The sequence below is a fragment of the Eretmochelys imbricata genome, chromosome 7 (assembly GCF_965152235.1).
Source record: "Eretmochelys imbricata isolate rEreImb1 chromosome 7, rEreImb1.hap1, whole genome shotgun sequence".
NCBI classification, from domain to species: Eukaryota; Metazoa; Chordata; order Testudines; family Cheloniidae; genus Eretmochelys; species Eretmochelys imbricata.
In genome coordinates this window covers 18,663,755-18,688,159 of record NC_135578.1, presented here as the reverse complement: position 1 = coordinate 18,688,159, position 24,405 = coordinate 18,663,755, and the positions used below count along the sequence as shown (strand labels likewise).

General features: G+C 44.6%; 1 protein-coding gene across 2 annotated transcripts in view; it reads left to right on the top strand.

Moving 5' to 3' along the window:
• The first annotated feature begins 7,340 nt into the window (after nt 1-7,340).
• SRGAP3 (SLIT-ROBO Rho GTPase activating protein 3) overlaps nt 7,341-24,405 on the top strand; it is a 218,649-nt gene continuing 201,584 nt past the window's right edge. For both annotated transcript variants that reach the window (XM_077821475.1, XM_077821474.1), the window contains exon 1: nt 7,341-7,459. In XM_077821475.1, the coding sequence (XP_077677601.1) occupies nt 7,393-7,459 (67 nt within the window). In that variant the 5' untranslated portion in view covers nt 7,341-7,392. The remainder of the gene's footprint in view (nt 7,460-24,405) is intronic.

The window sequence follows — 24,405 nt, the reverse complement described above, 5'->3', positions numbered from 1 at the left end:
GAGCTGTAGCTCACGAAAGCTTATGCTCAAATAAATTGGTTAGTCTCTAAGGTGCCACAAGTACTCCTTCTCCTTGCACAACTGTAACTTGATAAAGGTAAATGGAATTACACTGGTGTAAGGGGAAGGTGAATCAGGTCCATTGTAGTTTATTTAAGGCATGAGTGGGATATTGGGTTCTGGAGAGACAATGCCAAGGAACACTTCTGTGGCCTTGAGCATGTAACATTGATGCTTCTGTTCCTGTGTTGCATAATTTCATGATTTTATCACCAGTCTCACAATATTTATAAAGTTTTTCATAAAGTGCCAACTGCTGGAGTCATGTGATCATATGAAAACCTCAGCTTTTTTTGCTCTGCATGGTGGTGGGGAAAAGCTTGAAAATATGATTACCAAACAGTTTAAAACCCCAAAGATACACAAACAGACTGTGATGCTGTATGGAATATGGGAGACACTTTATGATATTGTTGATACCAATATTACAAAATTGCAAGGAATCTTACCAGATATGCCATGTAAGATATCTTTGACAATGTTATGCTTTGCCAAGTATGATGATCTTGTTTATGTGTCTGTATCACCTTTATATTGTGAGTTATAGATATGTACGGTATTTCTGTATTTCCAAACTTGTGCTGTGTTTCTGAGTGACACCCCCAGACTGCCTAGCCTGTTCGATGGCCCATCAAGGGTCATCAGCTGTAAAATGAAACCATTGAAAGGAGCTAGGGGATACACCTGCTGAGTCAGCAAGACATGTAGGGACATGCCAATGAACAGAACTCTAAGGCCCTGTCTACACTGGCAGGTTTCTGGGCAGTAAAGCAGCTTTCTGTGCTGTAACTCCCGAGGTGGACACGCTGCCAAGCCACTTAATGCGCAGAAACTGCGCAGTTACAGCACTTTAAAATAACCACCCCAACGAGAGGGGTACATCTTTCTGCGCTGGGGCTACGTGCTGCGGTGCCAGTGGAGACACCCTGGTTGATTACAGCGCACCGATTGGCCTCCGGGAGGTGTCCCACAATGCCTGTTCTCGCCTCTCAGGTCATCGGTTTGAACTCTACTGCCCTGCCCTCAGGTGACCAACCGTCACCCCCACCCCGTAAATTACTTTGGAATTTTGAAAGTTCCCTTCCTGTTTGCTCAGTGATGCGTGCAGTGGTCTCAGTGCATCTTTCCAGGTGGCCATGCTGGCTCCACGCACCAGGCGATCCCCTGCTTGGAGCAATGCTGAGCTGCTGGACCTCATCAGCATTTGAGGAGAGGAGGCTGTCCAGGCCCAGCTGCGCTCCAGCTGTAGGAATTATGATACCTATGGACAGATTTCACGGTGCATGACAGAAAGGGGCCATGACCAGGACACACTGCAGTGCAGGGTCAAAGGGAAGGAGCTGTGGAACGCCCACCACAAGGGATGGGAGGCAAACCGCTACTCTGGTGCTGCGCCCACGAAGAGCTGGACATGATACTCGGCGGCGACCCCACCTCCGCTGTGGATACTTTGGTGCCTCGCATGCCACTCAAGAGTGGACCGAGCCAGGAGGAGGAAATCTTGGATGAGGATATGGAGGGGGAGGGGGACCCAAGGGCAGAGGATGACTCGGAGGTCAGAGATGCAGACAGCCAGGAGGTCTTTCCTACCCTGGAGGAGCCTAGCCAGTCACTGTAGTCAGAGCTTGGCGAAGCGCAAACAGGAGAGGAGGCCCCTGGTAAGTGGATCTGATTTTGGGAATCGCTGAAGTGAGTTGTTGGGGGCAGGAGGGTTGCAGAAAGCAGGCTTGTCTGCCATCTCATGCCTAGTCTGAGCAGTGGAACAGGCTGTTGTTTGATTCCCTCACTTCATGGGAATCTCCCTCGGAGATCTCCAGGAAACTCTCATGGCAATACTGGACAATCTGCTCCCACAAGTTCCTTGGCAGAGCTGCTTTGTTTCTTACCCCATTAAGGGTAACTTTCCTGAGCCACTGTGCCGTCACGGCAGGGGACACCATTGCTGCACACAGGTGAGCCACATAGGGGCCAGGGCGGAAGCTGCAGTCTTGGAGAAGACCCTCCCTTGATTCCCTGCTCACCCTCAGCGGTGAGATATCTTCCATACTGATCACATCCGGTGGAAAATGTGGAGACAGGAATGATTATCAGCCCCCCCCCCCTCCAGTGCTGGCTCTCCCCAAGAGCCACGTGCCCAGTGTACAGCAGGGTCTGGGAAGAGTGATTTACCCTGCTGCTGTGGCTACTCACCATTTTGGGGGTCTTGTGGCTCATGTGTGCTTGCCTGGGGTCAGCGAAGTTAGTGACAAGTGTATGAGTACTGGCTGTGTTTTAAATCACGGAATCAGTGTTCTGTGTGTTGCGAACAATACTGCCTCTGTAAAATGTTGCATTTAAACTTTACAGAGATGACCTTGGGAGCCCAGCCTCCCTCTTTGTTATCGGCAGCTAAATGGCTGCACAGAATTAGAAAGCGGCCAAGAAGAACTAAGAGGACTTTCTGCATGATGTTATGATGCACTCTGCCACTGAGAAACAGGAATTGAAAGAGTGGTGGGACAACGAGAAGAGGGACCAAAAGGAGAACGCGGTATGCCAGAATGAAGCTATGGAGTGGCTCTTAACAGTTATGGAGCGCCAAGCGGACATGCTCCAGGTGATACTAGCTCTGCAAACTGAGCAGCTCTGTGCCTGCCCTCCCCTGCAGCCGCTGTCACAAAACTCTTTCCCATCCACACCCTCCACACCACCAACACACTCTTATCAACCCCCTGGCTCCAGCCTATACCCGCGGCATTCCACTCCTCCCCCATCACAGTGCAGCACTACAGACTTCCAGTACCCACTGCACTCAACACCCGTCCCTTTGCAGTTTGGCCCTGCTGAAGTACAGTACCCGCTGCATTGTATTCCAAAGGAGAAGGTTGGATATGATCCCTGGACATACACAAATCTTTAGCTATCTTGGGACCCCACCTCCTCCTGGGACCTTCCCTTCCCCCATCCCCTGCACTGCTGATGGGTTTTTTTGTTTGACTCTCTCCTCCGGTTGTTGTTTTTTAATAAAAGAACTGTGTTGGTTTGAAAGCAATCTTTATTCTATTAACTGAAAGCAAAAAGAACCCTGTAAAGCAGACTAGCCTGTGTTAATGTCTGTGAAATGCCCACAGTGATCCACAAGCGCCCAGAGAACCATTGAGAAATGAACCCTTGCAATTAACGTATTCGGTGGCTAGGTTATTTGGTGCCAGAATTGGAATATGCGTGCCATCTATCACCCCTTCGCAGTTAGGGAAGCCCATTTGTGCAAAGCCATTTACAATGTCATGCACATTGCCCAGAGTCATGGTCTTTTGGAGCAGGATGCGATTAATGGCCCTGCAGACTTCCGTCAACGTGAGTCCAATGGTAGACTTTCCCACACCGAACTGGTTAGCTACCTATCGGTAGCAGTCTGGAGTAGCCAGCTTCCATAGTGCAGTCACCATGTGCTTTTCCAACGGCAGGGCAGCTCTCATTCTCATGTACTTGCACCGTAGGACTGGGGCGAGCTCATCACATAGTCCCATGAATGGTTTCAGAGTATGGTTTCATGAATGTGGCTTTCCTCATCCGAAAGTTCTGTAGCCACTGCTCATCATCCCAGACATGCATCACAATGTGATCCCACCATTCAGTGCTTGTTTCCCGAGCCCAAAAGCAGTGTTCCACTCTGGTCAGCACCTCTGTGAATGCCACAAGGAATCTCATGTTGTAACTAGTATGCGTGGTGAGATCAATGTTGTACATCTCTTGCCTTTGTAGTTTAAGGAATAACTCCCCTGTCACTCATGATGTGTTGGTCCGAGCGAGCAGTATACTGGTCAACAGTTCGGGATCCATTCCTGCAGCCCGAAGAGGCAAGGTGCGCAGTACACAAACCTTTGAAAGATGGTGCCAAATGCGGACCGAAGCACAGGGATTTCTGGGATGCGAAGTAATCCATCACGGGGCATTGGGACAGGATCCAGAATGCCCCATGACCCCCCTCCATCTTCCCATAACTCTTAGCAGCAGAAGAGGAAGAGATGCTCTGTGGGATAGCTGCCCAGAGTGCACCGCTCCGAATATCGCTGCAAGTGCCACAAGGGTGAACACGCTATTGCGCAGGCAGCCGACAGTGTGAACACACAACAGCGGTTTCCCTTCTGCGCGTTCTGAGCGGCGCTGTAACGCCACCAATGTAGACATACCCTAAGGCTTTTCCATTCCATGTGCTGTGCAGCTTGAGTTTGGGACAAAGGAAGTACAAGCTCCATGTCAAAAGAATATAAAAGGCAGCAGCGTCATCTCCATTTTGTCTTCATTCCTGCTTCTTACTCTGGAGTAACTTTTCTACAAACGAAGCTCGGAACAAAGGAAAGAATGACCCATCCAAGCTGTGGATGTGTTCCAGAGGGACTTCCAAGCCAGCAAACTCTCCAATACTGTTAAGAACCTGATATATGGGCTTTGAAGTCTCTGTATGTATCTCAATGCTTTATCATTTAACAACTCTCTTCTTGTTCTTTCTTTTTCCTTATAATAAACCTTTAGTTTTAGACACTATAGCATTGGCTGGCAGTGTGGTATTTTGGGTAAGATCCAAGCTAATATTGACCTGGTAATGTAGCTGACCTTTTGGGGTCAGGAGAACATTTTGTATATGTGAGCAGAGTTTTTAAATAACTTCTCACTGTACTGGACCTAGGTGCTGATTGGGAGTCAGAGAACTGGAACGCAAGAAAGGGAACTGTGTGATTTCTTTTTTCAGCTTGTCTATAACCAGTGTGGGGGATCAGAAGCACAATTTGTAACTGGTTGGTGAGTTTAACTTCAGTGTTAACTACCAGTTTTGGGAGTATCTGCTCTCCCTTTTGCAGCCTGTCCTGACCGTGGCATTTTCATTGAGGGCTGCCCCAGGAACCCCACATCAAACAGACCCAAAGCTTATTATTTTAAAAACTATTGAATTTAATATTTAAAGATATTGAAGCCAGTCTAAAAATTTTGAATGCTTGGGATTGGCAATGCTGAAGTTTTTCATTTGTAATATTGGGACAGTAATGCTCACCAATGTCATAGGGTATTGTAAGCATTAATTAATTAATATTTGCAAAGTACTTTGAGTAGGCAAAATGCTTGGTAAGAGCCAATTATTAAGTTATCAAACACCACATTAAAATTAGGAATGTAAAATGTTAACCAGTTAACCGGTAAGCAGTAGTCTTACCAGTTAACCAGCTGTAACTGTTCACCTCGGGTTGGCTGGGCCCAGTGGCCCCACGCCACCCGGCCGGAGCGGGTCCAGCTGCGCCGCCTGGCTGGAGCAGGCCCAGCCCCAGTCCCAGCTGAGCCGGCTGGATGGGCCCTAGCTGCCTAATCAGTTAACCATTTAAACAAAATATTTTTAATAGTTTAAACAGTTAACTTTTAAAACGGTATTTACATCCCTAATTCAAATGTTCCATGTATCAGAGAAGCCCACTAGGGGAAGAGCAATCAACAGAATTATTAGGAACAAGACAATGCCATTTACCATTGTTTTTGTAGAGCTCTTTAAGCCTTTGATGTTGGGCTCTTTTACATCTAGCAGTGAATTTCCTTGCTTGGATGGGCTTTTATGAGGCAGTGTTATTTTCTTGCTCTCTTTGGTTTTAAACATTTAATATAATATCTGTGTGCACAAGACAGGGGGTGGGGTGATGGAATTATAAATATGACTATTTGTGTATATAAACAGATCCTATAGGGAGGGACACATTAGAAATGCATAGAGTGATATTGTATAGATCAGTAATGTTGCCATCTGTGTTCTATATAGGCTATGACAGTATATACTCTACCTGATTGTTAGGAGGTTGCTATTTTCGCATTTGGGGTTGGGAGGGAAATGTGTAGGAGGACTGAAGTGTTCCTTTTGGTTAGTCATAAGAGTGAGCTAGGACTCCTATATCTTAGTCTTAAGTCCGCCACTTGCTCACTGTTTGACCTTTAGCTAATTACTGTGGCCCTGATCCTGCAGTCTTCTCAATCTAGGCAAACTCTTGCACCCCCTTGAAGCCATAGGTCTTGTTTGGGGGGTATGCAGGGTGTTGCTGCAGACAGGCATGGAATTTGGTCCCCATCTGTAGCCCCGTTGGCTTGGATGGAGATGCCCCAACAGAAGTCAAACTACACCGACGCTGGAAGCCCTATTGATTTCGAGGATGTAAGGTTCTGCCTGTGCATAGGGGCATTATCGGGGTTTTTTATACCTCACTTTACCCAGCTCTAAAAGGGGTACCCTATTCCTCACTCCCAGAGGATGGAATGAAGTTTTAACAAATGGCTGCACACGCAAAGCCCCTCTTCATCAGTGGATCTCAAGGCACTGCAATTGATTTTTGCGACAACAAAATCCTTTTACGAGGCTAATATGGAGATAAAAATACTGGCGTCAATACTACAGTCAAGGCAAACAAAAATCTATGTGTTATCTGTCCGATCTCTTCTGCTCAGCCCTTCAATTCTCTTTACCAATAGCATTTAATTAAACGAGCAGAGGAGACTTTGCCCAGCGCTGTTGTCCAAGGCAAATGCGTGCCTCTCCCGCTGCAGAGTGGCTCCATTCAACAGAGCGAAGTTCTGCTTTACACCTTTTTTGCAGAGCTCATCGCTGCCTCTTGCAGTGAGTTATGCGCTCCTGTAGGCTACAATGTGTCAGTTGTTATAAAAGCTGGGGGGAGGAGCCAGCCTGCGTGACGTGAGGAGAGCTCAATTCAAGCCTGCAGTAAAAAGCAGGGCTGTGCACAAGCTCCAGGGGAGTGAGCAAATGCATTTCCCGCGGGCAAACTTCTATCTCTGGGTTTTAATCCTCTCGGCTCGTCAGACGTGCTGAGGGGTGGGGGTATGAGGAAGCGAAATGAGAGCCCCTTTTGCAACCTGACCTTCTTGGATTAAAGCCAGGGCTTTCCTTGCTTGCTTTGGGTTTGACTGCATGCTGCGAAGGAGGAGTCCTTGCGTGTGTGTGTTGTTGTGTTAGGCTGCTGCTAAACTGTGATTAATATATATATATTTTTAAATCGCTCTGAAGATTTGGGTGCAGCTCAGATTCCCCCACCCCCACTCCCACCTTTTAGTATTGTTTCCACAAGGGCAAGCTCCCAAGGTTCCTTTCTGGTGCTGCAGCCCCTGGGTTGTTGCAAATGAAGGGAATTCTTTTTGCAAAGGGAGAGAAGGAGGGATTTTTATCTTTGCAGCAAAGTGAAGCACACACGCTTGAAAAGCTGCGAAACTGACTCTCTGTGATCAAATTGAGCGGAGCAGACGGGGGGACTTAAAAAAAAAGAGAGAGAGAGAAAGGATCCTGGGATCTTTTAGATCTTTCAAAAGATGTCATCTCAAACTAAGTTCAAGAAAGACAAAGAGATCATAGCAGAATATGAAACTCAAGTAAAAGGTTAGTGAACGCTTTACCTTTTTGACTCCCTCCCCGCCCTTCCCTCCTGTTTCTCATTGTCAAATCTTCTTATGCATCAATAATCTTATTGTGAAAATCCTGGATAAGCAGCCCAAACCCGGATTGTTTTATTTTCTGCTTTTGGCCATACAGAGAGAACGAGTGGTTTGGAGTGTGGATTATCCGATGGATGGGTAGTAAAAGCTGCATTGCAGTTGTAGGAAAGCTATATGGCTGGCTTTAGGAGTGTCAGTTTTAGTAAGATCCATACTTCCTCTTCTTGATGGTGATAAATCATTCTAAAGCCATTTTGATAAATTTCACCTGCCTCAGATAAAGTAAAGTCCTTTTCTAGGTGGCTATGAATATGTTTTCTAGGTGGCTATGAATATGTATGCATCAATCTATTATATACATAAAGTAGTTGACATTTAGTATGTATTCTGTAGGCAAAGATGTATACCTCCCACATACAGCATTTTCACAGATATTCAGCATATTCATATTAACAAATATCGAGGTATAAGAATACTATCTATTCCATGCAGTAATATTTAGGATATATCTTAATGCTGCTAAAACCAAAGATGTTTAAATGTAGGACTGGCACTCCATCCTTAGCTCCCAGGTCACACAATATTATGCCTACGCATTGTGGTAGAACATATGTTGCACACACCCTCTGCTGTGAAACCTCTGCAATAATAGGGTGGGTTCTGCGTGGAATTTCTGGCATCAATGTATGTATTTATTCCTGATTCAGTAGCTCTGCGTTAATGTAATGTTTGTGTCCTTCCTCCCTTCTTTTAAACAAATATTTAAAAAAATAATAATTCTCATTGAGAAATTAAGGCCCAGTGCCTGGCTGACCTTTTTAATCTGCAGATTATTGACACGATAGATTGTGCTGTCTGGTGTGGAACCAATATCAATGTCTACTTATGGCTTTCTTTAATCTGTGGATTATTGACAGGATAATCCAAAGAGCTGTTACGGTCTGTTGTGTTTGCATGCTCTCACCATCTGCTGATAGGCACCAATTCTGTGGACTGTTGACAGAAATAAAATCACTGGGAAATTTTGGATGCGAAGTCGATAGTGAGCAAGTGCTATGCATTAAAACGGAATGGTCACCTTCGTTTTTTTTTTAAAGTGATAACTTTCCCATGAAATTAACAGTTGAGACCCAGATCCTGCAAACACTTAATTCATGTTCTTAAGTTTATGGGCATGAGTATTCCTTTTGAGTTCAAGGGGGCTACTTGCACGCATAGGGTTAAACACAAGTGCAAGTGTTTTGCAGGATCAGGATCTTAAAGGGTTAATGAGATTATTGATGTATTTTTGGAAGTAAATAAATAAAGTGTACCTTATTTTTTTATATTCTGGTAATGTGGGCCCTGATCCTGCAAATACTTTTGCAAGTGACTTTATGCCTGTGTGTAATTCCGTTTAATTCAGTGGACTACTTGTGGACATAAGAATTGTGAGTAAGTGTTTTGCAGGATCGGGTCCCTTAAGGCAGACTGCTCTATTTCTAAATTTTACAGATAAAATGCAATAAAAAATTCCTGAGTTGAGACTACTGAATGCCAAATTTCAGACACTGAGCTTATTTTTATTACAGCTGGATTTATAATGGAAAAGTTGGCATCTTCTAGTCTAATGAGAGTACAAATGGCTCTGGTGTAGTGAAAGGAGGGGTGGATGGCTGTGTGTGTTTATAATTGCACATGAATAATGTGTGTTTTGTGTATGGTTTTATTCTGATTGTTAAAAATGTGATTTTTAATACTGGGCCTCATAATTGCTCTATTAATTGTTCTTGGATATCCTGGAATTCTGTCAGAGAACTCCTTAATTTTGTTCATAGTACCATCATTATAATAATCTGTAACTTGGATTATTTTTGTTGATGGCAAAAAATTCTTGCGCTTGTAATTTTAAACTATTCGTTGTTAATGTGTTTCCATTTAAAGAAAATCCAGATTATATAGGTGGAAGATTATATGGAACAGCTCCCATGACCCTATAATAATTTTTTGTTATATAGAAATTCCATATTTCACTGTTTCTAAATCTCTGGTTAAAGGAGAAGCCTTGTGTAGACCCTTTATATTAGCAGAGTTAAAAAATGTAAAACTGTGTGAAATGCCTCAATGAGGGAAGACTTGTGAACACTTAAAGTTAAAACTTTATTTATTTTATTCTCACTAAGGGTCAATTAGCTTGTGTCAGTTTCTTCCTGAATTCAGCCATATCTCCCTCCCCAGATACATCATTTAAATTGAACTGCTGCTTGGATGGCTCAAACCAGTGCCAGATGGGAAGGATTTTGAGGAGGGGGTTGTCAGTTGATTTTGTGCCATTGTTTACTCTCTTTTGCATTTCAGCCTTTTGTAGCCAGTTTTGAAGAATGATAGAACAGTCACAACATATACTGCTCGGTGCCAATTACCTTTCTCCTCATGTATAATTTGGGCAAAGTGATGTTATTGCACCCTGCAGTTAAGCAGATGAAATACTCTCTTAGCCTACGAAATCTCTCTGCTTTAGAAGGGAGAGAAGGGTTTGCTTTTATTCCTGAAGACTGACCCATGCTTATACAGTATTTTTTTTTTTTTAAAGATGGATTGGGCCAAATGTGGCCCCTGCTTCTACCCCTCCACCGCTGACATCACTAGGGCTATGGGAGGATTAACTGAAGATGGGGTAATGGGTTACTCTTTCCAACAAGTTTTTCCATGAATATCTCCATACCCTTTTGTGGTGTGTGATTAGGTTCAAAATATTAATTTGCCATGATTGTTCATTGTCTGACTTCAACAAAATGGAAATGTTGAAGCTGTAGGATCACTGGCACTGGGGCGGTACTCATGGAATGTATTCTCCTTTGATGCCCTGTTTCATCAGAGCAATCGGGACTTGGGCCAGGCCACTTTTCTGGGTGGCAGCAACAAAGAACGGAGGCTCATTTTACCCATTGAGTTGGGATAATTTTCTTAAGGTTATTCCATTCTTATGGTGCCTTTTGTAGTAACAGAAAAGTCTGTTTTCTGTTACAACCACCTGATCTATCCTTTAATCTGACTGTATGTTAATTTATGCGTTGCTGAAGATTGCAAACAGTGAGGAGAGAGGATTTGTTTAGGACGATGCCAAAGCATATGACTAGGACTAACAAGATGAAATTAAGAAAAGGGGAATGTACACAGTGGGTCTGGTTCTGGTTCACCGCTGCCCCACTGCAGGTTTATGCTGGCATGATTCCTGTGAAATCAGTGGAGTTACCTCTGTATAAAACTGGGGCTAGGATGACCAAATCAGGGCCAGAATTTTGTATCAGCAGAAACTTCCTAGCAGATGCATTTTGGCTGGTGAGTCGTCTCCACAGGCAGTGGTGGGAGCTCCCCTGGTTGAGACATTTAAAGAAAAAAAAATCTCATAGATTGGGCAAAACACTAGAAAGTGTACTGTAGGGAATAATTGTGCACTGATGGCTTTCCCCACTCTGGCAGGATGGATGTTCTCAACTTTGGGGGTCACGACCTCCTCTCCTTCCTCTCTTCCCCAGTGTCAGGTGGTTGGGGTCACTCTGCCCTTCACATGTTGCTCAGTGGTCAGACTAGGCGTACAATCCTGGCTTTATTGAAATCCGTGGCAGAACTCCTGCCAAATGCATTGTGGCAAGGACTTCTCCTATAGAATCAGAGCGGTCCCTTCTGGCCTCTAAAATCTGTGAAATGTATGGGTCCAGTACGGAAAAGTCTAGGAACTCCTGGAATAGATAAACCAGTCCGTCTTTCTCTTAGCCGCTGTGGTTCCACGAACAGAATGGCTACTTGCATTGAATGGCAGTGCTCACAAGGCTTAGCTTTAAAACGAAGCCAACCTTTAAGAGGGAAAAATTATGCTTGTGCAGGAAAGTTTATTTAATTGTCTTTGATCATGTTTCATAACTGTGCACCCAAATGGTGATGTAGTTTAGAGCTCCAGATGTTGAGCACCACTGTGCAGAATACAGGAAGGCCTGTATAGGGAAGCCTGAGTTCCTCCTTCAAGGGAGGGCATGTTCTGTGAATATCATGCACCTCCTACGTGAACAGAACGGAGTGAGGTGCTTTGGATTCCAGCAAATGGTGCTCTAATGTGCAGGATTTATCAGTGTACATTTATGGTGCAAACAAGTTCCTTCACTAAAGCCATGATGGCAGCCTTCCAACATCTGTTTTCTCTGTCTCTTTCTCCTTCCCCTTTGTGATGATCAGGTCTGTAACCAAACTTCCCCCATGTCTTAGTGTATTCAGATCCATGTATCTATCTATATCTGACATATAATCTTTGCAGTTATTAATCCAATTTGGCTCTTCTCCAAACCTGCACTACCCTTTTGAAGGCAGTGAGTTGCATGGATGTAAGCTTGAGGAGAACTGGCCTTCTGTTTTTCCTTCCAGCTAGCCTAGGTCTTGTCTACAAAATCTCCAACGAATGACTAAAATGGAGAAAACTAGTAAGAGAAAGAGACTAATGGAAACAAAATTCTGGCATTGGAACAGCTGGCACATGACTATAACAGGAGAAAATTGAAGAAGCATGTCTTATTATGGAGAAGAGGCTGAATTCTGAACACAGGGCTACAAAGTGTTCCAAAAGGCTACATGAAAAAAGTGGGGGAGAACAGAAAAAATTCACACATTTATTTCCACCTGGGGAGAGAGAAAAGGAGTTTGCTGTAGTGGTATGTTAAAATTCCACCTCCCAAGAAAAGACCCATGATCCATTCAGGGAGGGTGATTACTGGCACGTACAACATCAGTTTATTATAGATGAAGTTTCTGAGACTTGTAATACAACGGTGACCAAAATTATGGCTATATTAACTGGTAGTTTTCTCATCCAATGTGTCAGAGGCCAGAATGGAGAGAATCTAATTCCCACCTCTTTAACCCATTAACAAGATGGGGATAACTAGGCTAGAAACAGCAACCCCTCTTGGAGAAGAGACCACCATGTGATTATATATGGTATCTCAAAAATCAGAACGGTTTACTTCCAAAAACAAAACCCATGATTCCAGACAGGTCCTTGCATGTTGCATGCATGTTAATGTGCGTGGATGTTGCTGCTAACAGCAGTCATTTTAGTAGGCTAGATGCATATCATGGAAGCTGCCTTTAGCGGAGATGAGAAAAAGGGACGAATATTAAAACACTAAAATTGACTTGGTGGGGAAAATATGTGATCTAAACATCGCAACACAATACATCAGGGAAAAGCTAGGTGCAATAAAGAAAAACAAAAATGCTTACCAGAAAAAAAAATCACCGGCATACTGAAAGAGATAGAGAGGTTGGAGAAACACAATGAATTTTAAGAGTAACCCTAGCTAGCAATAGTAGAAACAATGTAGATGAAAGCCAAACTGTACTTCCAGTGAGGTTACTAGGGAATTTTGCCTTTGATTTCAATGAGAGTGGGTTCAAATCCAAAGCTTTCTAAGGCGTGCAGTTAGTTGAAGAGGAACTGAAAGAATAAAAGATCGGAATAGGTGTGGAAGTGACGCAAGATGTAAACAAACTGGAAAGAGCTCAGAGAAGAGGGACAAATGGTTAGTGTGCTGGCTGGTTTGATTTGAGGAAAGATTAAAAGAGCTGAATGCCAACTAAAGGGAGCATGGGGGGATGTGATCATATTTCTAACTAGAAAGTAATAAAGCTCTGAAATAAGCTCCCCCCCATTTCCCTCTACCCCCACAGGGGTTGTGGAATCCCTCATCACCAGAGGTTTTTAACAACAGGTTGGATATCAAGGATGGTCTAGGTTTACTTGGTCCTTTCTCAGTCTGCGGCCTGCACTTGATGGCTTGTCCAGGTCCCTTCCGCCCTTCATTTCTGTGGTTTCGGTCTACAAATACCTGACGGGTAATAAACACAGAGGATGGAGAGGAATTATTTAATGGAGTTTGAGATGGTTGGACTATGGATAATGGGAGGAAACAAAGGAAAAAGAGCATTTAGGCTGAATATCAGGAACCTTTTCCTGACAGTGAGATTTCAGTTGTCCAAAGCCCCACTACTGTGCCATTTCAAAAATAGACTGGACAGAACACTAGATAATATACTGAACTGTGTGTGCGGTCTGACGAACTGAGCTGTGCCTCGATTTTGGTCTTGAGCAATTTGCTTGCAGTGACAATCAGCTCTGCCCAGTCTCCAAATAAGGAATATGCATCACTTATGTCCCATTTGAGGCTGAAATGGGATTAAAGTGATATGTAGTCCTTGGATGCAGGGTGATTTTTCACCCCTAATGTCTGTGTGTGGCTGGCTGTCTCTCTCTGGAGAATGAGGATAGTTATATTTACTTACCTCATGGTGGAAAGGGAGTGGTTGTGAAGATTAGTCAATACTTGTTCCACACTGTTGAAGGTATAAGGTAGTTATATGCATATACAGATAGGTATGTTACTAGTAACATTATTATTAGTGGGGGTGATGCAGGGGGTTAGGACTAGGTGACCTAAAAGCTCTTTTCCATTAGTAATGTCTATGCAGTTGGATAAAATGGACATACTGGATGATAATATATGGCTTGTATTTCTATGATGCCCATAGCTGAAGGGTCCCAGTCTGTTGGGGAAATTGCTCTTAGATCCTTAGGGCTCTCTTGTTTGGGGTGTCTCGCCTCTCTTGTTTTCTGTGCAAGAAGAGGCATAATCTGTAGTGCTTTCAGTATGCTGATGAAACTCAGCTTTGTCCATATCTTGACTGGTTCAGGAGAAGCAGTGGGGTCCTTTACCTAGTGTCATCTGAAGACTGGAGCATGGCTGAGAGTGAGCTGTCAGTAGCTCGATCCAGATAAAATGGATGTGATGCTGTTAGGCTGGGAGAATACAAAGATACAGCAGAGATTACATTGACCCCCCATGACTGATGGTGTGTGCCTGCTGGGTATTGCCAAGGTTCATAATTTGTGTGTCTAGTTAGACAGACAGCTGCTGCTGAACAATAAAGTAGCAGTTGTGGCCAGGGTGGCACACTTCCATCTGCACTTGGCTGGAAAGCTTTGGGCTCTTCCCTTCAGATTCAGATCTCACTACCCTTGTCCATACTTTTTGTCATTTCACGATTAGACACCGCAATGACGTTGCATCTTAAATCTCCTTGGCAGGTGAAACCATCTGGATGAGGGGAATGTCTTAGCAAGAGCATGACACAGCACTCACTGATCTGCACTGCTTTGCCATCTGACTTCTGGCTAGGACTTAAGATGTTGGTTTTGATCTGAAAAGCCTAAATGGCCTGGAACTCTCCCTGCCTGAATGACCACCGCTCTCCATGTGCCACAGTGCCCCAGCTATAATCCACAGAGACATGCAAGCTAGAACTCCCTCCATATACAAGAGAGCGGTCTGCATGTTCTCCATGAGGTGCTCTCACGGGGGCCGCTTGGCTATGGAATTTACTCCCAGCTGGTTCAAAATAAGCAGACTTTGTTGAGCTCATGGAGAGGAAGGGAGGGTAGAGAAAATAGGAGAGGGTGTGTGGCTGAATGGGGTATTGGTTAGTTTGTGATTGCTTGGTTCCCACTGGGTATCATTAAGGATGGGGTGAGGCTGATTTGGAGGCTCTGTTATGATGTGTATATGATCATCAGTGATGGCAGGGCACGTAGAGCTATGGATAGGTGCCCTTTTATTTTAGAAATAAATAAATAAATTCTGTTTGTCTGCCTTTTGTCAGGCCTTGCTGTCCATAATGGTCTGTGTCTGCTTTCAGGACCTTTCTTTCTCACCTCTCTGGAACGCTCATCACTACTGCCAGGCCATTTTCTCTCTTTGTGTCCTCTGCTGTCAGTTAATGGGTCTGAGGCCCTTACTTTTTACATTCTGCTGCTGCCCTACATCCCTTTTCAGTTGCCAGAATATGAGAGATGGGCCTAGAAATAGGGCCAGGAAGCTTCTGCTGGTATTCTTCAGACTTGTTTTCTGGATACACATTTCAGGATGCAAGCTTTCTTCTTTGCATTTCCCAGATTTTTCAGAGGCAAGAATGGATGCATTAAAAATAAATGCTAATCAAGCTATAGGCGCATATTTATTACATCCCTGTTAAAGCTACTTGTACAATACAGGAGATCCTCCGATGCACAGTTTAAAATGAGCATTTTCAGACATAAAATTTTAATTGGTCTGTCTGGCCAGAAAGATAAATAAATGTCTCTTCAGCCTCATTACTGTCAAATGAATGATTTGTTGTTTTAAATGTGGCAAAACTAACTACTTTTAATTATATAAATGCAAACGTGGATGATTCAGTGTTATAAATCTTGCAGGGAATTAGGCATCCTGGTGATAGCACTGTTTAATTTGAAACTGCTTGCTGGGGCTTCTGCTAACCCTGGCAAAATACAGGTCAGCAATACCCTGTTGGTCACTGTTGAAGCTGAGACCTCACAATGCTCTTTCATCTCCTTGTTCTGCTGTCTGTCTGGAAGCTGAAGAGCATCCTCCTTGACCCATGGCTATGGGAGATCTCCTTTCACTGGTGGCTTTGGCTCCATTGTGGAAGAATTGCTTGGGGCTCATCTCTTCTACATTGAGGGCTCTTAACAATTACTATATGAATTGGGGGTAAAACCAGCATTTTAGTGGCATTAGCACATGAAAGTGATTTCTGCGTGAAGAGGGCCTGCAGAATCCAGGGCCGCCAAGAACCAAAGCATCCTCTTAATTTTCACTGGAGAACTGCACTTAAATTTTACATTGTAGCAGCTAATCCCTTCCCACTGGTCCCACTTTGCTCAGGAAATGTAGAGTATTTTGATATGAAAAGATTCTCAGTGTCAGCAGCCATAGTTGAGAAATGGCAGGTTGCCCTAAACCCAGCACCTGCTCAGAAGGCCAGGCCTAAATTCATCCTGCCAAACTCTGGCATGTTAATGTGTATGGATACCACCATCCTATTGCCAAACCTGACTTTGGGTGTTGTAGATACTCCGGCTGCAATTTGTACTGATTTGTAAACTAAAGTGAAATGGGAAGGGGCCAACAATTGTCTGCCTGGATGGAACCAAGAGATCTCACATGGTGAGCTTCTCTGATGTGACTGAATGAAAGTTTGCTCCCTCATATAGGCTGGTGGGAACTGTTTTATTTATGGGGCCAAATTCTGCTTTTGGATACACATATGCAATTCCCATTGATTTAACTGCCTTATGTTACCAATTTTGCTGTAAAATCTAAGGGCCACAGCCCCCATTGGCCTGGGACAGCGAACCGCGACCAGTGGGAGCTGTGATTGGCCGAACCTGTGGACGTGGCAGGTAAACAAACCAGCCCAGCTCACCGGGGGGCTTATCCTGGTGGGTCACAGGCCAAAGGTTGCCGATCCCTGGTATATAGGATCCTTTGACTTCAAGAGAGCTTTGCTGATGTGTACCAGCTGAGACCCAGGCCCTGAGTCTGGTGTGAGAGCAGACTTTGTGAATCCGATCCAGGTTGTGAGGCCTGGCATTCAGACATCAAAATGGACAAACAGTGTCTCCTTTTCAGTTAATACTTTTTCTTGTGGGGGGTGGATTATTATTTTTTTTTAATCTAGGTCTGATGACTTGGTCCAGGCACATGGGTTTTGCATGAGAGAAAAATCTACCGACTGAGAAGGCTGTGTGTGCAGAGCAAAGCACTGCTCAGGAGACTGAGAGAGAGTGGTGCACTTCTGTGATTATAATAAAGATTAATTGATGCTCTCTAATGGAAACAAATTGAATCTATCATAGATGCTTCCTGTTAAACTAACATCTAGAACACTTGTGCATGAAGGCCAGGATAGTTCAACTAAATCAGCAAGTTCTTGGAAACAATTGACCATCAGAAGCCATTTATGTTTATCTTCAGGATAGAGGCTAAATGGACACCCAGTGAAATACCCTTGGAGCGGGCTTCTTTCATTTAGCCATTGGGAGGAGTTGGACAGGGCAGCTGGCATCCTACAGGAAACGACGGGAAGAGCAGTGCGTGTGCGCATGCGGGAGAGTTTGTGGGAGAATGGGCTTTGGGAACAAAACTGTGCATGTTTCATCTTGTTGCCAACGGGGTGCTGTTTGCACAGGGGCATGGAGTGTTTGTCTCAGAACCACGTTATTCAGTTGTCTTGTAGACCAGTGGTTTTCCACCTGTGGTCCACAGACCCCTGGGGGTCCGCACAGTCTGTCAGATTTCCAAAGGGGTCTGCACCTCCACTCAAAATTTTTTAGGGGTCTGCAAATGGCAAAAAGGTTGAAAACCACGGTGGTAGGCTAACCTGAGGCATAGTCTAAGGCTCCCCTGCACAGCAACTCTTATTTGGCCAGGACACCCTGGGTTATAGGCAAGATCATGTCCTCACCACGGTTGTTTGCCTGCGTGTGATGGGATCAAGCCCCGTTTCAGCCATGACTGTAATACAGTTATAAAAGTTTGGCCCAATGTGCACAGGGAAGACCCAAAAAGTATTATAACACGGCCCAGTCACTACCATGTTATACATGGTGACCAGTACATTTTGCTAAGCCATCATGGCTCAGACTTCAAAAAATGGGAGCCTAAAGTTAATCTCCTTAAGGCCATATTTAGGCTTTTGGCTAAGAGGCCTGATTTTCAAGAGGGCAAAGCACTCCACTGGGAGCTGCTGGGTGCCAGGATGCCTGCCTGTACCTGATTTCCAAAAGGTTGCGATTTAATTTATTTGTGGAAAAAAAATTGCTGTTTTTTTAAAATACCTCCTGCCTATCATATGTATTTCTTTAGTTCTTTCCATTTCAGGATCGTCAGACACTTCACAAACGATAGTGAATGAAGCCTCCCATATTGCTGTAAGGTTGGGAAGTGTTACCTTCATTTTCACAGATGAAGAAACCGAGGCACAGAAATAGGTTAAGTGACTCGCCTGGGGGCACACGAGTCTGCTATGGAGCTGAGACTAGAACTCGGCACTCCTGACTCCCAGTCCTGTGCTTCAGCCTTTGCTGCTTCTCCCTGTGACATGCAGTGCATTTGTGCTGGTTGGCTCTAGGTGCCATATTTGAGGTCGTGATGCTCTTCAGCCCGTGATGAAGGAGAAAGAAACCAAAGCCACACAGAGGTTTAAAATGGAATGCCACCAAATTCAAAGCCCGTTAGTATAACCTTACCGGCCAGAGTAATGGCAGAGGCAGCATTTGAACAGAACTGTACTTTAATCCCTTGGGTGCATATGGAAGCATTTTGTTAAGACCGAAGCAGCTACTTCTCCAGCTGATGACCCTGAGGGAGTGCCTGCTGACGGATGCTGACTCAGTGGTCTTTCCTTCTCAACCCTTCCTTCCCCATTGAGCTGTTAAAGCAATGAAAGGTTCCTATTTTCATATTCCTCAGCCCCTGCTGCATAGCTGTGAGGTAGAAGATTTCCCCCCCCCGCCCCCCCCAAGACTCAAAAAAGGCCAGGATTTTGTTTTCCCCTCAGGTAAAAATTCAAGTGCTCCTATTTACTACAATATGCAGTTTAAATCACCACAAGCATTTCTTTCTCTAGCTTCCCTTTAAACTTGGACTTGAAGGTTTTGCTTTGCTCTAGGTTGAGAAGCTTTTTGTCCCTGAGCTGAGGGACTGTAGTTAGGAGTGGTACACCACAAATATATAACCAGTGTAATCTGTGTATAGACATGCATTGATCCCTGTGGGGCTCTGAGCTGGCCTTAAACCCAGCAGGTCCAATTCTCCCCATGTTGATTTCAGTGGGAGTTTCTTGGACCCTGGCCCAAGAAATGCAGGTTACTGCTTGTGATATCAGGGAAACCAACCCGATTTCCCTCTCTGATGCTTGGGCAGGAGAGAGAAGCTACTGTGTTCTAGGTTCTGTTTCCTACCCTCTGCAGTACTGGGATCCTGATCTGACCTTTTCTCCCACCCCTACTCCCCTTCCCAGAGCTTGCGGCCGGGCATGTCATAAGACCAGTCCTAACGAGATTTGATCTGCCTGAAAACAGATTCTGTTTACAAAGTCCTGGTTTTCCAGATCTGGGAGGGTTTCACTGGCTTGCTAGTTGTTCTAAACCTGCCTACCCTTTGTGTCTATGCTGTGAGGTGGCTGAAGCTGAAGTGTCTGGGGCAATCTGTTCCCCTTGAGGCACTGCAGGGATAAACCCTTGATTACAAGGGTAGTAACTCTCATTTTGCAGTCGTGTATTTTCTGCTGGGAAGGTTGGAAAAAGAAGGGCAAATACCCGGGCTTAATTTTTTTTTTCTTTTTCAAAATCCCTTTCTGTTTATGCTCTGGGCTTTGCCCTCGTGTTCTTGCAGCCTGCCTTTGCTTGGTTCACTTGTGGTGGCGAATAGAAGGATGGGGTGGGTGAGTTGAGACAGGGATGTGTAGTGCATATGAGTTTGGATGTTGGTTGGATCATTCTCTTAAGCTGATTATTAGCCTTGTGACTGGTTCTACTCAACTGGCGTCAGCAGTAATGGGAAAAGCGGGAACAGCCCACTTCAGGGCAAGGGCATGTGAGAGACATGTAAGTCTGAGAGAGGGTGTGGCTTTCAGGGTGTAGGATCAGATCTTCCTGCCCATTGGTCTGAGTCACGATTTTTTTCTCACCAGGATGAATTTCCATCTTATCTGCTAAATTAACAAATATAAAATACTGAATCCAGTCTGAACTGATCTGAACAGCATTGTGGCTGTGGGGCTGGGGGAGGAGGTGTTTCTCTGGCTGGGTTTTGCTCCAGTTTGCTAAGGGATGTTGGGTGTGTAATATTTAATTTGATTTATAATAAAAATTCCAAGATCCCTATGCCTCCTATGCCCTATTCACTTGGATGGAAATGAGGGAGGTGGGGGGGGGCGGCAGATTTGTTTCATCACCTGTGAGCTGGGCCCTTGCTGCAGGTAGCTGGAGAAGACCAGCCAGGAGGATTTGGGCCATTATTCGTGAGGTTTGTTAACTCTGTCACGTGGGGGAGCTGCCCTCATGGGAGGGGTGGTAAAGCCCTTCCCAAAATACCATAATTTAATGCTGACAGCTTCTCTGTCTGTTAGGGGTCTATTCAGTCTCTGGTGCCTTGTTCTCTCCCAGCCCGGTTTCAGACACGTCTGTGGTATTGTTTCCCTTCACCTATCCACTAGAGGTAAGTGTCCACGGTAACCTTTTATTGGACTGGTACCAGTGACTGACTGTGGTGCTCTGTTGACTCACCTGTGGAGCCTTGTAGGAACGAATGGAGAAGGCCTTCACCGGGTGTATTTCTTCCCCTCTGACAGGTTCTAGTCTCCCTATGACTTCTTGCAGAAGATGCGGGAGACAGGAGCACTTTAGCATGCAGTATCCTCATGAGTATATGGCTAAGCCACTGATCCACAGCTTCTTTTCTCTTAAATCCATATGTTATAGTCCCATTTGGTTTCCTGGCCTCAGGCAGAGGTACTGTATGGATCAGGATGACAGTGGCGTAGGTTCAGTCTGGGTAAGACAGAAGTGTTGCTGATAAGCAGGAGAAAGCCCCTAGAGAAAACCAGCTCAGGCTCTGACACACCAGCAATTAAAGGTGCAATGTCCAGATTTTGCTGGTGCAGTTGAATGGTTGAGTGTCTCGCTCACTTTGGCACCATCAATGCTCCTGGGTTCTCTGGCGGAGCCCCTAGCTAATGCTGCCATTTCTACATTAGGCTCCAAAGAGACTGCAACGGTTTGTTTTTTACTCTGATTTGAACCCTCACTACACTGACCAACACCTTGTGTATGTTCTTGGCTAGTTTCAGAGTAACAGCCATGTTAGTCTGTATTCGCAAAAAGAAAAGGAGTACTTGTGGTACCTTAGAGACTAACCAATTTATTTGAGCATAAGCTTTCGTGAGCTACAGCTCACTTCATTGGATGCATCGGATGAAGTGAGCTGTAGCTCACGAAAGCTTATGCTCAAATAAATTGGTTAGTCTCTAAGGTGCCACAAGTACTCCTCATTCTTTTTGTTCTTGGCTAGATAACTGTAGTGTGCTCTGCTTGGGGCTATTCTTAGAAAAAAGCTGAAGCTTCATAGAGCGTGGAATGGAGCAGCTTCTCCCTTGAGTCAATCCAATTGTTATGAATGGATCCCACTAGCGCCCATCGCTACTGCGCTTCCTTCTTGTTTAGTCGGAGCACAGGTCACTATGATCTGTCCAGCCAAAATAGCCTAGGCCCCAGCTGTCCACTCCCTGTATGTGCCCTCTTGCTGCAGCTACGGTCAGCTAGGTGGCTTTTGCAGCAAGTTCCTGGCTCTGCAGCACTGGTAGCAGGTGGTCCTCAGCAGAAGCCCCATCATGGTGCTGGGAACTGCTCACACTGGTGGTCTTCAGGAGCTGGGGTTTGGCAGCCTCAGGAAGCAGCACCTCGACCAGACCTTTCATAGTCCTGGAACTCGGTGCTCCAGCAGGCTGCTATTTTAATGTTGGTAAATCTAGTTTTCTTTCTGCCTCTTTCTTCTGCCTGGTGCCTGGGTGCTGAGGCAATGGGCACCATTCATCAATCTTTTTAAATAAATTCCTCTTGTAACATTTATCCAAGGGCTGTCGCTAGTCCTGATTCCAGGTGAAGAATTTTTAGGGCCTGTAAGAGTCCAACACCAATACTCTTACTGTGTTGAACTGATATTGATAGGCTCCTGCAAGGGATAATATTTTAAGTGCTCTGTGCATGGTTTCAGCATTTGTCAAGAGCAGAAGTTACTCTCCCGTTCCCTTGGCCTGTTGAAGGGGAAAAGGGGAAAAAAAAACCTTGAGCTGTTAATTTCCCCCGCGCCCGAATTTGGCTTTGTCTCAGTAGCTGTTTGTTAAACTACCACCCACAGCAGCACAGCAATCGCCTCCTGAAATGCATTTACCAAGCTTTTAAGAGGCATTTGTGCTCCTGACATGTGGCCAGTGACTGAGCAGTTCAAATAAGTAACACATGGCTTCAGTTCAGAGCTGAAGAAAGAAGTTGTTACATGTTGGATTCATGTTGCAAACTGCCAGGCTCTAGTAAATATGGCACACAGTAATTTCCCCTTTCTTACAGCCTGGCTGACTGTTTTAATCCTGAATTCTGATTTAATTCTGCCGTGCTTTTGTTTAGCCACCAGCAAAATCATCCTGTTTGAAGAAGATGAGTATTCCTTACTAAGCATTATTGTGCTGTCTCCCTCCCACCGCCATTGCACCCCATGTATTATGTTTTGGCATGTATCATACCAGCTAACAAGGTAGGAAATGGAAATGAGTAAACCGTGGTAATTTAAGGAGTATTAGTAGTAGCAATATCTCATATTTATTACTTCTTTAAGGATTCCAAAGTGCTTTGCAAACTATGGGTCTCATTAGCAGCCCAGACTTAACTGGGACTCCCTTTTTTGCACTTGCTGCATTGCAGGTGAAATTTTGTGCCTACAGTTATTTATGGGTGCAGTTTAAGACGTTCAGATATGCCTTAGGTATGTGCTGGTATCTCTCCAACCCAGAGGCAGCTGCATTTCAGAGGCGAGGGCAGAGAGTAGTAGCTGCTTAACAGCACCTTCCAACACTACACAGTAGTCTAGACAGGAAGTGAAGAAGAATATTGTAGTTAAATAAAAGGACAGGAGTAATTAACATAGTTAAAATGTAATCCCCCAGATTGGACTTTGTCCAATACAATGAGGCTAACTGTGACACTGCACCCTGTATTCTTCAGAGTGATATTATTATGATATAATTATAGCATAATTATAATGTATTTTATGCAAGACTGGTCGTGTAAGGTGTCATTGGAAAAGTTATGATTTGCTGAATGTGATTATTCTATTTGTATGCATGTATCATTTTTGTATCGGAAGTCATAAATACTGTGTAACCATACTTCAAAAGTAGTTACACCTGGGTAACGCCCACTAGTCAAGATGCTTTCAGTCTAGATAGCTGGTTGGGAAGGGCCTATTCAGGGCAATGAACCATTAGGGAAAACAGTGGGCCTCAGGAGAAGCTTATCTCCCACCTGGTGAGCCTTCCTGAAAACATTTCAGACAGGCTGTCAGTAATGGCTGCTGTGAGTCTACAAGGATTTGTGACCAGACCACATGATTCTGGACACCATCTTGAAATGTCAGTATTTTTCCTCAAAACCGGCCTGGGAACCAAGTTTTGAAACAAAGCATTCCTGCCATATGCTAAAGCTATATCAGCCAGGGAGTGACATCATTGGTTGTTCTTCACTCCCTCAGATGTTTCCTGGAGTCTTCTTGTGTGGGAACAAAGACTGTGCTGGACCCAGGCTAAAGGAATTTCTAGCCTGTGTATGAAGACCTGAGAAACCCAAGCTGTAAAACTAATGGAGCTTGTGCCTTTAAGAATCTACAAGTCTGCCTGTATCATCAGTTTGGATATGAATTAGCAGATTCTCACCATATCTATCTAGTATGTTAAGCTTAGTTTGTGTTTTTGTTTATTTGCTAGATAATCTGCTTTGATCTGTTTGCTATCCCTTATCACTTATTAACTACAAAAGATAGATTTTTAAATTTGTTTTATATTTTAATCTAAACCAGTGAGTTTGGAATGAAGTGTGTGGGGATCTTAGCTCAGAGGGGGTATTGCATATTCCTCTCCACGATTGGGGTGTGTGTGAACTCTGAGCGTACGCTGTACAGTTCCCTGTGCAGCGCAAGGAGGTATAATTTTGGGTTTATGCTCCAGAGGGGGTGTGTGCCTGAGGAGCTGAGAGTTACCTTGGCTTTAGCCTTGCTACTGCACGAACCAACAGCATGGTGTGAGAGAGAGCCCAGGTTGGTGGGTTAAAGGGCTCAGTGGTACCCCAGTTGCAGGTGGCTCCCCAAGGGGAACCCATCATACCTACCCATGTGAAAGTGTTATGGATCTTTAATTACCAGAAGCAGTCAGGACCTTGGCTTTACAGTTCATCTTAAACATGGTATCTCCAGC